This window comes from Rhopalosiphum maidis, chromosome 2 (assembly GCF_003676215.2).
Source record: "Rhopalosiphum maidis isolate BTI-1 chromosome 2, ASM367621v3, whole genome shotgun sequence".
In the NCBI taxonomy this organism is placed as follows: domain Eukaryota; kingdom Metazoa; phylum Arthropoda; class Insecta; order Hemiptera; family Aphididae; genus Rhopalosiphum; species Rhopalosiphum maidis.
Window position 1 is genome coordinate 88,487,102 of NC_040878.1, and position 16,628 is coordinate 88,503,729.

General features: G+C 26.9%; 1 protein-coding gene across 2 annotated transcripts in view; it reads right to left on the reverse strand.

The window, feature by feature from the left end:
• Window positions 1–16,628, reverse strand: part of LOC113553713 (integrin alpha-PS2-like) — a 69,544-nt gene that overhangs the window by 44,709 nt on the left and 8,207 nt on the right. For both annotated transcript variants that reach the window (XM_026957198.1, XM_026957197.1), the window contains exon 2: window positions 15,462–15,688. In XM_026957198.1, the coding sequence (XP_026812999.1) occupies window positions 15,462–15,631 (170 nt within the window). In that variant the 5' untranslated portion in view covers window positions 15,632–15,688. The remainder of the gene's footprint in view (window positions 1–15,461; window positions 15,689–16,628) is intronic.

A 16,628-nucleotide genomic window follows, 5' to 3' on the forward strand; every position in this document is an offset into this window, starting at 1 on the left:
ATCGTGCGGGCGGCTATTTCCGTCGCAGACATACACACGCGGTCGCCAAGTCCAAACTTAGCGCCATGCACGCACGCGCCCGTGAATGCGCGCGTTACCAGTGAAACCTGCGAGATTATATGTACCTATAATAATTAAAGGTTACGTCGGCGTCACGGAGAAGAATACACTATTATATAATTATTAATTTATGAAATAATATATTTTACAACACTTATTTTCTTCCAAAAGTTGAGATTTTTTGTCATTTAACCGTGTCAGACCTTCAATATTACGTAAAATTTATAATTTAATTTTTTCATCGATTTAAATAAGAAACCGAATCAAATAAAATTGTTTTTGCTCATCTCATTAAATTTAAAATGTGACAGCATTTGATATTTGGCTATAATATACTGCAGGATGTTCCCGTGTTCTGCACCCTATATAAAAGTATTTTGTTATTTTTTTCATACCAATAACATCAGGATAACCAATTCATCGAATTATTATAATTTTATTAGTATATATAATGAAAAATGTGTTTTTTATAGATGATTTCGAGTCTTTGGTAAAATTGTATTCATAAATACATGAATAAATGAGAAACTTTTTAAGCTATATTTACGCGTATTTAAAATAGTAGTTAAAATATAATATTTCGAAAAGATGATTTAAGTACATATATTATACTATTATAATAATAAGACTTATAAAATAAATACTGAATTAAATTTTTGTATTGTTTTCAATTGTATATTTTAGTTGAAAGAGAGTGTATGAATGGAATGTACACCGTACGCAATTCATTACAAATCACCGAAATGATTAACGTTTTGAATGGCAGGGATCAATACAATCATAATAATATAATTATGTTAATTAACATTTATTGCTGATAATAACAAAATATTTATCTATATATACATATTACTGGTATAAAGTTGATTATTATTAATGTTAAAAAAACGTTTAACATACCTATTAATTTATTTAATGATACATTGATACCATTTTAATCGATTGAAAGTTTTAACAAATATGCCATTCAGTATATTTTAGCTGTTAAATAAGCTATTCATAAGTTACGGATCCGAGGTCAATTTATTTTAATATTAATTCGTATACACAACCTATTATGTAGCCATACTGATCAACACATGATTTTATAGTAATCTTAGATACCTATATTTAAAAAGAAAATAAACTTAATAATAATTTGATTGACGGAAAAATTTTCCTTAAATTTATTTATGTCAAAAAATGTGACTTGTCATCTAGTCTTTACTTTGGAGTAAATTTTCAAAACATGAAATTTTAGTTGATGAGAATATATTAATATTTATTGGTAACTTCCGGTAGCTGACTGTCTTTTCTGCGTCCGCCGCATTGTCTAATTATCAACAATTATAATTGTTGAACAAACTTCGAGTTGCCATTCTAAAATTTTAAGTAAGTGAAGTGTTGCACCTATACGTAAATATGAGAGTATCCAGATCACTTCCGGTCTAATGAAATATGTTGTCATTTTCAAATAAATGAGTTGAATGCAATACATAAAAACTACAAAATGCGTCTAAGTATACATATAAATATTATTATATGCACAGGCTCTTTATCTATAAAATGGATAAACGATTATTATTAAAGTATGTACATGCATATTATATAATGTATGAAATCTAAATAAAACTTAAAAATTAAAATTAAAATTAGGGCCCCTGCTATATTGTTTTACATTTTACACATTTTATTATATTTTATATCTTATCTTATTTACGATAATAATTAAGAACCTTTATTTCTGCTCTTGAATTACATATTTTTCATTACACTGCATGGCTCACGACTCATCTTATCATTTGCCACCCCTGCTATATAGTATAGAGGTAGTTTCATTTTGCGCGCTATGCGAAAAAACATTTAAAAGCGATTATACTGTTACGATTCTTCCTACACCATTAATAGATCACATTCAAGCATCTCCGTAAAGTTCAAACCACTTGTTGTAAGCACAAATTATTTTTGTCCTGCGGGCTACAGCAACACTGTTTACAACGTCGCTTACTTCACTTCAGCTTCGTTCTAAGCTTTTTTAAAATCAAACATTAGAACTAATACAATTCTACTCAGGCGCATGTGGTTCTATTATACTCGCTACACTCAACACTTATACAGTTTCAAGACTAAGTAAATGAAATATTAAAATGAACAACGTTTGATTAAACAAAATGATATTTAATTTAAATAAACAAAAAAATACCACACAAAATTGTAAAATCAATAGAATCAACTTTCCACTCAAAAACTAAAATAAAATCAATATTATGACAATTAACATGAAAAATAAACTTAAATACCTAAATTATTAAAAATAATCCAGAAAAAAAAATTATGCCAAACATTACAAACAATACAGCAATTAAATTTATTAAATACCTAATTTTTATTTTTTATTTGAGTTACTATTGAACTGAACAATAAACTTTAAATATTAAATTTGACAAAATAATTAAATAACTTTCCAACGAACTTTGCCTCACTTAACAGATCACTTAACTAACCAATATATACAATTATTACACATGCATTGAAATTAGATAAACTATTGCTTTTCCGAACTGCAAAGAAAATCCAATTAAAGTTTCTACATTTAATAAAACCCACTTTTCATCAGTCTTTGATCTTAAATCTAAATAAAAGCCAGGTAACTCGTTTTAGTCGCCTGAAAGGTAACCGATATCCATATTATACTCTCTCCTCAAAACTTGTCTTACACTGAGGTTAATACTTTTTTCTCTTGTCTTTCCTTATTTGTCAATTTTTTTGTTCATTGATTACTTTTACTTATTGTATTACTGACTATTATAATAGTATATGCACAGCACAAGATAAAAATAAAAAATGTTTAAACAAATATATTAATTCATATGTTAGAAAAAATACGTGTATTGTATTTAAATTAATCGAAAAACAAATGTAGTATCAGGACGTAGCGGTTTATATAAACTTAAGATTACAATTTATATAATTATATTAAATATTACCTATAGTTAGTCTTTGTATGAATTTAATTTGGTTGATCTGAATGGAATTTGGCTAATACTAAGATTATAGCCATATTAACACGTAATTAGAAATGTTTGATACCTATAAGTTATTAATGAACTAAAACGTATACCTAACATACGCTAATTTCATACAGTTCATACAGGCGTACGCTTACATATTTGTCAATTTACTGCAATAACCCGACAATGTCAGCAACAAAATCACAAAAATGAGCTAATAAGTAAAGTGAAGGGCGAGGCCTATTTTACCTACACCTTAACCTTATATGGAGTGCTCCGTGTGGCCCCCGATCGACCTTCACCAGACACCCACTTACATAGGCCAAACATGAATGAACAACTAAAACTTTCTACAACATTTCGAAGAAATACTTATTGTTAGTGCAAATTTAGAATAACGATCATATTCTATGAATAACTTTATACCTATTATGTAAGGTTAATTCGCATACATAGCAAAATTGTTTACGTCTTTTAACTTTAAGGTACTTATATCATTAGTAAAATATCTATCTAATAATATATATTATAGCTACAATTAATATTGTCGTACAAATAATTAAAATTAAAGAAATCATTCAATAGGTAATTATAATAGTTACTGGGTAAATATAATTTACAAAAATATTATAAACATTTAAAACAAGTTGAAATTTTCTCCGATAACAAATATTAATTTAAACAAAAAACTAATCAATTATAATATACATTTTAAGTCAAAACTATGTGTTTCAATTTAAATTTAAGATAATAATATTATATTATACCGGATATGCAGTTAAATTTATATCTAATCTTATAGAATTTATGCAAAAATAATTGTTAACTATTTGTTTTACATTTATCATCTTTATTAAATTTAAAAAATAAACGCTTTATACATATAGAGGTACTTATCCTAACCTATCTATATTAATTCAAAACTTTTTTTCAATAAAGAAAATATTACATATTACAATTACATCATACTATTGGAATATTTTTCATTAAATGTTCTAGCTACATTCATGTTGTAGAGACTGTAAAATAAAATTATCAATGGTTGCGATATTGGTAAATGTCTAATTTATCACGATTTTACTTGATCTATTAATGTATTTTAAATAATGATTTTCATTTTTGTCATTGAGTAAACGTCAACAATAACAGCTGTTAGATTTTTATCGAGGTCGCTGTCTTTACGGTTAATATGCAAACTTTATAGCAATTTATAGGATGTACATTGTACATTGTACGTAATATATATACGTATTATATACTTATAACTTACCTAATAATTGACCAAGTAACCTTTAATGTTTACCCATTTGTATAAGATGTCCATAAATAGAAAAATAGAATGTTTTCTTTTCTTATTTTAAAAATTAATCAACTACATAGTATTTTGTAAATAATTACTTGTCGCGTCCCCTGACCTAATAAACTATCATTTATTATATAGTTTTAACACTGCGATAGCATGCTATCAAAACTGTAAATTTCATTTTTCTTTTTAAGTTTAGCTATAGTGCTTTTTAAGCCACAAAAGTTTTTATTTTCAAAATTTATTTTAACAATCCATGAAAAAGTACATTAAGCAAATATGTATAATGTATATATATATATATATATATTTAATTTAATGTATTTTATCACGCGAGAAATTTAACCTAATCTCACTAAAGCTAACCATACTTATGATGGGCTATGATTAATCGTTTTATAAATCTATATTCTAGTTTAACTATAAATATATATATATATATATATATATATTTTATCTTTGAATTTTAAATATGTAAGATTTCTGGGTGGTCACAAACAACTGTAATAAATTAAGCGATTTTGAATATTATAGGGGTGTCTAATTTATTTTTTACTTAATGAACCTTGTAAGATTAATACGACACCGACAGTGAGTTATACAACCAGGGGCGGATAGCCATATCGGGAAATCGGGAATTTCCCGATGGGCCCATGTCCGTACCAAATTATAAGGCCCCCAGTCTCAACACAGTATTTTATGTTTTAAATGTTATCAATAATATAATAATAATAATATCGAACTATATACAATTTGGAAATAGTTTATTAAGTTTATTTTATTGGTATTTGGTTTATAATTAAAAATGAAATAAATACTTTTGCGTTCACGTTAATAATACATGACATTGTATATATAGATAATAGACGTTTTCTAGGCAGTTTACCAATTGCGCTCAAAACATTTTACAATACCTATTGGTTATAAATTATAACTTAAAATTATTATATAATAAATGAAAACACTAAACGATTTTTTATGAGTATTAATACATATTTGCGCCTTGAGCCTTGTGCCCTTTATATAATAATAAGTAAAATAAATAAATAAATAATTTTTTTTCGCATAGTACAAGTTATTTTTTGATCGTTAATTATTCAAAATTAAATACCAGTTATATTACATTATAATTCGTTTCATAAAAGTCTCGATTCTGTTATAAAATACCCAGTCACTTAAATCAGTAATCAATTGATCAATAAATAAGTTTTAATTTGCAAGCATTTTATTAGTATATATTATCAAACACAATTATTGGTATACTGATCCTAAACAAAAAATTTGTTTTAGGCGCAATTGGCCCATACTCGTTTTCTATGTATATTACGGATAATGAATATATTACTATTACCTATTATAATGCATCGTATGTATGAGTGGTCCTCAGAAAAGAAAAAAATAACAAGGATGATCCTTTAATGACAGCGCTTCTAAGTGCAATAAAATAACTAAAATTATTCTCTTAAGTATGTAAAAAATTATTTAAAACATTCAATGTCACAAGAGCATTTAGAAAGTTTAATGTTAATGGGTATTGAAAAATTAATGTTAACTAAAATTAACCCAAATGATATTATTGATAAGGTGGCTGCATAAAGTGATGCATATATTAAAAAAAAAAAAAAAATAATGTATTAATAATTATGATTGAATAGTTTTATATTAAAATAAAATAATATTATAGTAAGAATTATAGAGACTTAATTTGTAAATGTATTGCGAGCGAAGCGATCAAAAAATGTCTGGGCCCATGAATTCAATTCGCGGTAATATAAAACAGCCCTATCCGCCTCTAATACAACCAGTTACATATTATTATGGTATTTTAAGACAATTATTATGAATATAAACCTAGTATAAAACCTAAGCTCTTGAAATATTAATTTTACAATTTTATTTTAGTAATACATGTATGTAAAAATAATTTATTGAATATTTGTACTATATTTTATCTATAAAATATTTTTTTTTAAATACTCAAATACATATAATACAATTATTTTGTGTTTATCGTTTTGTTAAATATGTTTGGCTTGTATAATTTTCACAGATACCCTCGTTATATAAGTAATTTAAACGTTTTACGTTTATCTTATATTAATTAACCCTAAACATTTTGATGATAGGGGTCTAAAACAGGTTTGAAGACATATGTGTATATATAACCATCTAGTTATTTAAATATGATTTATAAATTAATATTTTTGATGAGTTCCACTCAATACCCATATGGATAAAAATATATAATTACATACACCGACATTTACACCTATTAATTGAATATCGAAACTGGTAGAAGTGATTTGAAAAAAAACCCAATACCCTGGGGTCAGGGTCATCCCGTCTCGCCCACGTGATATATCCAGGCGTTAATTGTAGATGGAATATAATTTCCGATCACAATCTTATCACAATGAAAATGTATAATGGAAGGAGGTATAACTGTATTGGAACCAGTTTTTTCTTAACATTATATGAATTTGCGAATCGATAGTGAGAAAACAATATGCATTTTTCCTGTCCCAAATCCTATAATAATCTATAACAATACAAGTAATACAACCCTCAAATTATTGCCACTTGATTATCTTTTATGTTATACATATTATATTATAAATCGCGAGTACTATGGAGTCGCCATGATAAAATATTTTTATTATTATTTGATCTGTCATACTACGTCATTGTTCTAGAACTAGGCATCAAACGTCTAGTTAAAATATAAATATCATTTACATATCATTTCATCACCTATCGATTACAGAGTGGTTATAGTGCATTGTCATTATTAAAGCCGTAGGATAACTTTGAAGTTTGAACTGTTAAGCCTAATTAATGTACTGTTATAGTGGCAAAAGACCTCAATAATTCAAACCAAATTTTACAAATCCGTACACTAATAATATTATTTGTAACGAATAAATACGTCACCGACGACAAACGTATGAGCCGTTGAGTTATATTTTATCGTTTTTACAGACTATTAAAAAACGGTATAATTATTATTAACGTCTCGTATTATTTTTCTCTCCCAAAATATGTATGAACGCTGCGCTAAACATTTCCGCCGCCACCGCTTTAACGACGCCCAGCTGTGTGCGACCTTTGTCCGCGATCTACAACCACACACGCCATACGATATAACTCGTAAATGTACGCAGTATGTTCGATACATAAAAAAATTGGTATAAATTTGTCGCCCAACGACCCAACGACGACATACATCCCCACAGGAGTTGTAATCTTTTAAAGTACTTAAAATTATATAAACCTAACAATCATTTTAATGAAAATAATGTGTTCGAGTTTCGTACGAATTATGCTCGTATATAATATATATAATATCGCGTGTGCAAAACGTGTGGGTTTCGGACGGAGAGCGGCTTACGGCCGTGTGCGTGGGCCTCTGATTTTACGGCGCTCCCATCTTATTATATATATTTGCCCATATGGTTTGTGTGAGTGGTTTTATATATATATATATATACATACACAGTACGGAGACCGTCACCAATATACAACTATTATAATAATATAATATATATATTATATATGCGTGCAGTGTGTTGTGTTTCCTGAGGTTCCAAGTAAACCCCGTTCGGTCGATCCTATGGACGATTTTCTTGTGTGTGTGTGTGTGTGTGTGTGTGTGTGTACGTGAGTTTACTATACATATACAATATATTCTACTGCCGAGGCTCATCCCCTAACAGATTTCGTGAGACACACGTGGGTATTTTAGAAATGTCTCGATGAAACGACAAAATATATTTTATTGCACGAGTATATACGAGTATACACACTGCAATTGCAGTATGTCAGAAGGCCTAAGACAGAATTGGAGAACAGTGTTATTAAAAAAAACAAAAAAGCGTAATGTTTTGTTTTAAAGGACCATTATAAAATCGTAAACAGTATAAAAATTCGATTTTAGTCTGTTTAATCATAATTGATGATTTAATAACTCATTATTTTTTCCATATTACTGTGCAGCGGTGCGAAATCGGATGAATTTTATAGTCGTTGTTTTATCATTATATTATATATATGAGTTTCTGTATATTGTATGTGTTTATTGTGCGTATACAATAATATTATATATGATGAAAAAATACAAATGGTTAACTGAAAAACAACACGTTCCTGTGCTGAAGTCGATTGAATAACAGTATTATATAGTACTAATTAAAAAATGATTATTAACAATCGATTGTAACATATATAATATTGTATTATGATTATGAATATCGGATATATAATAATATAATTATATGTGTACAGTAAAATATAGTGTGATAAGATCACAGAACAATAACTCTCGCATTTTTTTTATTCATACAATATAAAACTTATTTCAAACACAGTTAATTGTTATAAATTAATATATTGTTAGTTTATCGGCTCTTTACCTAATCAATTAACTTAATATTAAGAATAAGTATATTATATAAATGTGCACAAGAGACACATATTAAAATGTTCGCTCATTATTTCAATAAATCATAATTTTTTATCATTATAGTATATTTTACCTATACCAATAAGATTATGGCTGCAGTTAATCGGTGTACATAAATAATAATTATTATTACAGCATTTGACCGTTCATTTCCTATACGATTATTGTGTATATTTGACTCCAAATGCGCCATATTTTAGTATTGTTTATTTAACTATATCCAATTATGAAATAAATATAATATTTAATCAAAGGTTTATATTTCATATTTTAGATTGCCTTTAATTAATACATTTTAGACTTTATTATATCGTTTTAATTTCTTAAAACACGTCAGTATATATTAGCATTATTTAGTTAATTTAAAAATATAATATTATATATATGTATATAATATACATATATAAAAAATATTAACATAATGGGTGTGCAGCTAACTAAAATTGTCGAAATCATGTTCAATCCATTTAGTAATTAGCAAACAACTACTGTGGCCCTAATTGGTTTTTATTAACAAAATTGATGACATTTCAAGCTGAGCTCGCTTAAAATGTATATTTGGGTCAAATCGAAATGTCAAGGCTACCGGGGCATTTTTATGACGAAAATGCTCAATATATAGTACGTATTTATAGTGCCACATGTGCCAGATGGTAATTTAGTACATAATATACATACACCAAGATGTCATTTTTTTCCTTCGAAACTCCTGTTGAGAGGAGGTATAGCCGTTTTTTTGTGTGTGCGCGAACTCGTGTAGGTGTTTTCTCGTGGGTTGATTGTGTGCATTTAAATAATGTATGCGAACGCGGCCGGAAGGATCATCTGGTCCGATGGCTGTGACCGGTGGAGTTGTATAATAATATTTGTAGGTGTATATATATATATATATTACAATTTTGCATCGCTAACCGTTCTAACGAGATTTCCGTGTACAGACGTAGTACATGCAATATATTATTTTCATTATTGGATTGTTATAAAAACGTTAAGCCGATTAATTATTTAAGTTTTATTTGTACACAATGTACACGATACATACTGCAATGACTATTAATGTATACTCGTGTAACGTGTAAGTGAAGTCAATGTTAGTATAAATTATATTTTAGAAATCATTGATAGAATAATATAATGCCAAGCGGCTTTTTCTATTGAAAATAAACACAACGTATACTTACTCAATATTATATTATAATATACATTTTTAAAACATATATTTATCATTAATATTTTAATATTTTACTGGATTACTCAAGAAAAAATCCAAACATGTTTTCAATTATAACATACTATATATTATGGCCCATTTTTTTCTTGTTATTACCAAAGGGTCGGTCCTAAATTTTGCCTAAATAACTCAACGTGAACAACACGTGTATGGTAATAATAATATCCGTCCTTTTTCTCCTTAAGGTTTAAAATAGTAGAATGGTTTTATGTAAAAATTCTTGCGTTAGATTACCATTTAAACAAAGTGTTGTCATAAAAAATAATCTTTACTTCATACACTAAAATGAAAGAGTTATTTTTGAAAACCTTTAAATTTAAATATTTAAATGTTTTAAACGTATATTAGTGTATTATAATATAATATATGGATTTTGTTATAGATAATATACCTATATATTGTTGACTTAAATATGTAATGAAATAAATTTAAAAAAATAATATTGTATCTATTATTTTGATTTAAACGTTTTTTAACTGACTTTTTAAATGTATACTTATTTATTTTTAATAATAACCAATAGAAATATACGAATGTTAGCCAAAAATTATGCTTTAAACGCCAATAATAATAATTGAGAAAATGTTTTTCTAGTCTTTGCGTGCAGTTTGTTGTCATCGTCAGCTGTATCCTTAAATAATCCTAACATAATACACATGAGCGTCACATATGGTTTTTTTTTCAACAGTCATGCTCTAAAAATGATCATCTGGGTAGTGATATAAAAGGTAGGTATACGAATTGATAAATTATCCAACATGAATTTTTTTTTTAAGTCGTGTATATTACAGCACACTATCAACTATTATTCCATAAAAACCTTAATAATAATCTTAAATGTAATTCAAAAATTTAAAATTAATAAAAGTTTAATTGTTTTGGAATTATGTCTTTAAATATTTACGAAGCGTAATGCAGTTTACAACACCAACATAGTGGATAATCAATAAAATAAATATTATACCACTAATAATAGTATTAACCACATATTGTGTAGGTCTATGAACAGTGAATACAATCATTATGAAATGTAATATGCATATTATACCCTATGTTTATTTTCTATATTTTAATTTATACACGCGCTCCAACCAAACTGGAAATCCTCTGACAGATATCCATTTACATGTGACAGTTTATTGTTTCAACTGCGCACTGCAAAAAATGCATATAGATTTATTTATAGTGAAACACAATATTGATTTGCATTCGTTTGCTAGTTAAATTCCAGGCACCATATGTTGTTAATATAGTTCCTATTGTGTAGAAAACGAATGTAGTTGAAAACTGTTTAAGTTTTTTTTTAATACATATTTTTTTCCATAGTCCATTCATTTATTTAAATCAAACTTAATATAATAATAATATAGTCTGTTTCAGGTGCCTATCTGGGTACCTACGTAATATTAACGACAATAAAATAAGCACGTAATGCGTACCTATATAATAGTAGTACGCCATATAGGTACATGCATAACAAATAATAATCCACGGGGCAACTACCACTCACTTCATCCTCATCAGCAACCTATTGAAACGGCTTCGCTACTATTTTCTACCCCTCCCTGTACGCTAATGGGTTCTTCCTAGTTTATATATTTCAATCAGGACGGTGATTGATGAGAATAATATAATATGGACTAGCATCTGTCTGTAGAATTTTACTAGCTAATGATTCGAAGAGACATATACAAACAAAATAAAAGAATGGGTGGCTTCATGAGGTGGTTAATAATTAATAAACATCTGACTTCTATTAGTTTAGAAAACATTTTATAATTTTTAGTTAAATATCATTAACTCCGGCGAGTCTATGTCAAGGATAAAAACATATTCAGTAATGCTAAAATTAAACGTTTGACTCAGTGCACTGGCAACCCGCACCTTTAAAGTACCTGTTGGTTTATATTAGTTGTGGTTATATGGCGCTACTATATAAATTAATGCGTATTATGTATATGCAGCTAAATGTTTACAAATATTGATATATACAACTACAACAGAGCAGCTGGTTATGCATTTTTTAAATTATGTTTTAATTTACTCATATATTATAAATATTGTATATAATTACATTTAATTATTGCATTTGTTTAATAAATAATGTTATTATATTAATATATATAAAAAAATTAAATTTATTCGTCGTACTAATTTACATTTTACAATATCGATTTATACACGTTTATTTATTGATATGTAGGTATGTTAAAGTAAGTCAATATTTTTATTGATATGTTATAATAGTACTTATCTGACGTCTGTTAGTTTTAAAATTTAAATTATATAATATAATATATAACGTTTTAATATTGTTAAGTATAGAATTTAGCACTACTTTTTATGTTTAGAAAACTTCGTTGAAAATAAACACAAACTATCTATAGTAACTAATAATATTTTCTTTAGGTCAGAAACAACATTGTGTCTGTTACATAAGAACCTACGTGTAGTGCAGCAGTATTTCATATCTCAAAGTCACCTCCATCCCGACAAGATTGTTATTTACAGTTAAAAAAAAATATTAAAATTTTAAACAAATAAAAATTTAAAAAAACTATTTAAATTCAAGTGATATATTTAGTGTTCCTATCGTTGGTACCTATATAATGTTTACTTAACACCAGACATACCATAGGGCTGTTTGTTAATGGTAAAAACAATAATGATGAATAATAATTTCAAAACGGAAGGAATGTGCGTAAGGGTTTGGTTTATATGGATAAAGAGTAATTTACATTCAGTTTACATAGCAAGTTATGCAATGCAACATCATTATCGTATAGAGTTAAAAACTATAAATTATAATAGAAAAACCCTTATTATGACCAAATAAAAACTACGAATTTAAATATATTTTACATTACTTGCAACTGAGGTATAAACATAATAGGTCTAATAAAAAACATTGATTGATAAGAAAACTAAATTGCCTATAAAAGTATATAAATCTATTTATCATTTAAGAAATAATTGAGTTAAACACCCATTTTATTGTTCATTATTTTAGTCATAAAATCATTTTGATCAAATATTATCGTATACAATTTAAATACTTTATATACGAGTATATATATATTAAAATATTATAACTTCTGGCTACTATTTATATTTTTTTTCTAGTACATTTTGTCAACGGCTATCGCACCAATAATGCATAGGGGTTAGGGTTAACTTTATATATCAGAGTTATCAGACAATTTATTGACTTAAAATTAATATTTTATTTCTTATCCATGTATAACAGTATTTTAACTCAAAAATATTGTAAATGAAAAGTTGTAAAAAATACTTTTTTTGTTGTCTATTGTAAGGATCAAAGTATATTATCACATAATCAATTATTATCTCTCAAAATATTTTTAAACAGTTTTACAATAGATGTCTAATTTTCATAAAATTTAGCATCATTTTTATAAATATCTATCTAGTTTATCATTAATTATTTAATTGGTTATGTACCTATATTCGTTTAATGTAACACAATATTCAATTGTAAATATGAATCTATATAATATCAACGCGTATATTATATATACTCCCTTTTCACTATAATATACATAAATGATAAAATATACATTATATAGCCCATTGACATGAGTCCAGTGTGTTCAATTATAATAAATATTCATCTGGCGACGTTAGAACGGAAACAAAAGACGTCGGCGAGATGTTCCGAGTCGTATCCATAATATTATTTAAGTGGTACAGTTGAAAACGGCTTCTTTACAATTGAACAATGATATTATAAAAAAAAAAAATGAATAAAAACCGCCATTATATGTTACATTAACTCCATACGGACGAGTGTCGTGGGTATCATAATAATGAACAATAAAATAATATAATAGTAAAATAAAAGCGTCTATATAATTGCAAGTCATTCGTAATGTGTCAATATATATATTATATATTTATAATGTACGATAGTGTCAAATGTCAATTGAAATGACAACGGTTTTCTGAACTAATGGAGCTTGCCACTTAGTTGGAATTACGGACGTACGTATATAGTAGTTTGGACTTAATGATAGACAATAGTACATATCTGAGGGGATTTCAGGCGGCAGTGTTGACTTTTTTATTCTATCCCCGCCAATAACAACAGAAATATAATCATAATTTAGAATTATTAACATCGAATTTGTAGGACCAAATTTAAGGAGAAGGAACGGTGTTGTGTTACGCCTATGGCATAATTCAACCAATTCAATTATAAATTGTTTTTTTAGTAATTGAAAGTATTTATTAAATATATGTATATAGATGGATGTTTTTTTTTTGTATATATTTTTGTAAAATTATTTTTTTGAAGGAATCTGTTATCTTTGTCGTTGCCCACACAGAGCCGTGGTCTAAAAGTGTGTCTGCAAATTGGCATCTCTCATCAGTACTTAACTTTATACCGTATGATGTGAGAAGCGTGAACATTTCTTAAAACTAGTTATTTATATATATATATATACATATAAATATATTTTTTTTTATTTGTATACTTTCAATTAGTCATTTTTTTTTCATCCTAAATTAAAACTAGACGTATTCAAATAAATTTATTTTACCCTAATTACAATCTATAAGTTATAACAGACATAGCCACATAGGTACATACAATAACTTATAAGTGTAGGTATAATCACACAATATAATAAATAGCAAATTAATTTATTTCTTTAGGCCCAATATAGCTTACAGCAACATCATATTATGCATATGGCATATCAAATGTTTAGTTCATATTGCTCACACTAATATTTACATAAAAATGATAACCACAATATAATATATATATATATATTTGTTTACTCAATCAGTGCATCGCAACTTCGCAAGAACACGTATATATGTATATTGTATAGCTTATATAGGTACTCTGAAGCCTTATATAAAAAAAATAACATATTATCGTTACGAGTCACCTATATATATATATATATAGGTATATATATATAGGTATATTTATATATATATAAAGAATTATGGATACTTAATCACGTAATATAATTTATAATATATATTTCATCCCGCGCAATGTTAAAAAAAGTATTTTATTGTATTTATTATATTTACACTGTCAAGACCATTAAAGGTCTCGGATTAGTAAACCGCGAACAAAATGTCATTTTATGCCCTATAGAAAGTGCAATACCTATATACTATAATAATATGTACATTGTACGTCCTATTGTATGAGTGTAGTTGTTAATTTTAAATGTCAATACAATTATAGAATAAAAACAGTTAAATATTATTAAACTTGAAAAGATAAAAATGATTTAGTCATGTCGAATAGTGTACATCCCCTCAATAGGTCATATAGATAAGGTTATTATTATTATTATTATGTAATAATATAATACCGTACGAAATACTATTGACGAGTCATACGAAATAAAATTAAATTTAAAAATAACTTACCATGACCGACCATGCTCTTTGTGCTGAGCTACACTAAACCCGAACATAGACCCTTCGGGTCCCCGATGTCTGATGCAATTTTTAACGTCCACATTGAAGCCAAACACTGTGTTGCAACACAATGCAATCACCAGTAGAGTGGATAAGGGACGTGATGACGGCAGAGTCATCTCGATTTGCTATGCCCTTCTCGTGGTCATAATATACACGCGTCTGTCATTTGAACACTGAAAAAAATTGTAAAAAAAACCGATAAATTAAGATTATAAAAATAAACATTTAATATATATATATATATATATACATATTTATTATTATAACGCAGTATTGTTGTAAATCCATGCGTAATAGTAAGATGTCTATCTCTATATAAGGTGTGAAGTGGTAGTTATTTAAAAATGAACAAATACAACAACGCGTGCAGACGACACGCATGTATACGATTTACACGGCACTCACGATTTCAGTCTGGTTTGCGAGAGTTTGCATTTATCACCGAACACATCTATATGCACCGGTTGCAAATTTTAAAATATTTATCAAACAAATTTAAATCTCATATTAAATAAATACATCCTATTTCACATATTATTTACATTCAATATTATAATTTAGTTTTTTAAACGTACAACTGTTCAAAGATAATTATTGCAAGTGACGTATAGGTACCTATTAATCGAATATTCGGAAACTATATCATATAAATTAAATATTAAATATTAATATTATTATACGCATTAATTGTATAATAACCTTGTTATTAGAGATAATATCAATTCGTCGATACATAAAAAAAAAAGTTGCTTTCTGTTTGAATAGAAAAGAAAGATTATTGAAAGCGCCCTACATATATGATTATGATTATTATCATAACGTAATATTCGTTATACGTATTATATATTTATATGTAATATTTAAATGCGACAGTAATGAAAACGACAGAAAATGTATAATTTAAATCGAGTAATGAATATGCATTCGATGCATTTAGGCGAAGATACTGCGATAGTGTGATGGACAGAAGAAATAAAAAATAAAACAACCTAGACTTTTGAGAATTGTATACAGATTATAATCATAAACTGGATCAACAGTATTTATAGGTTATATATTAGGCGTATTATAAGTAGAATTATAAAAAGGTATTTTATAAATATAAAAGTCATA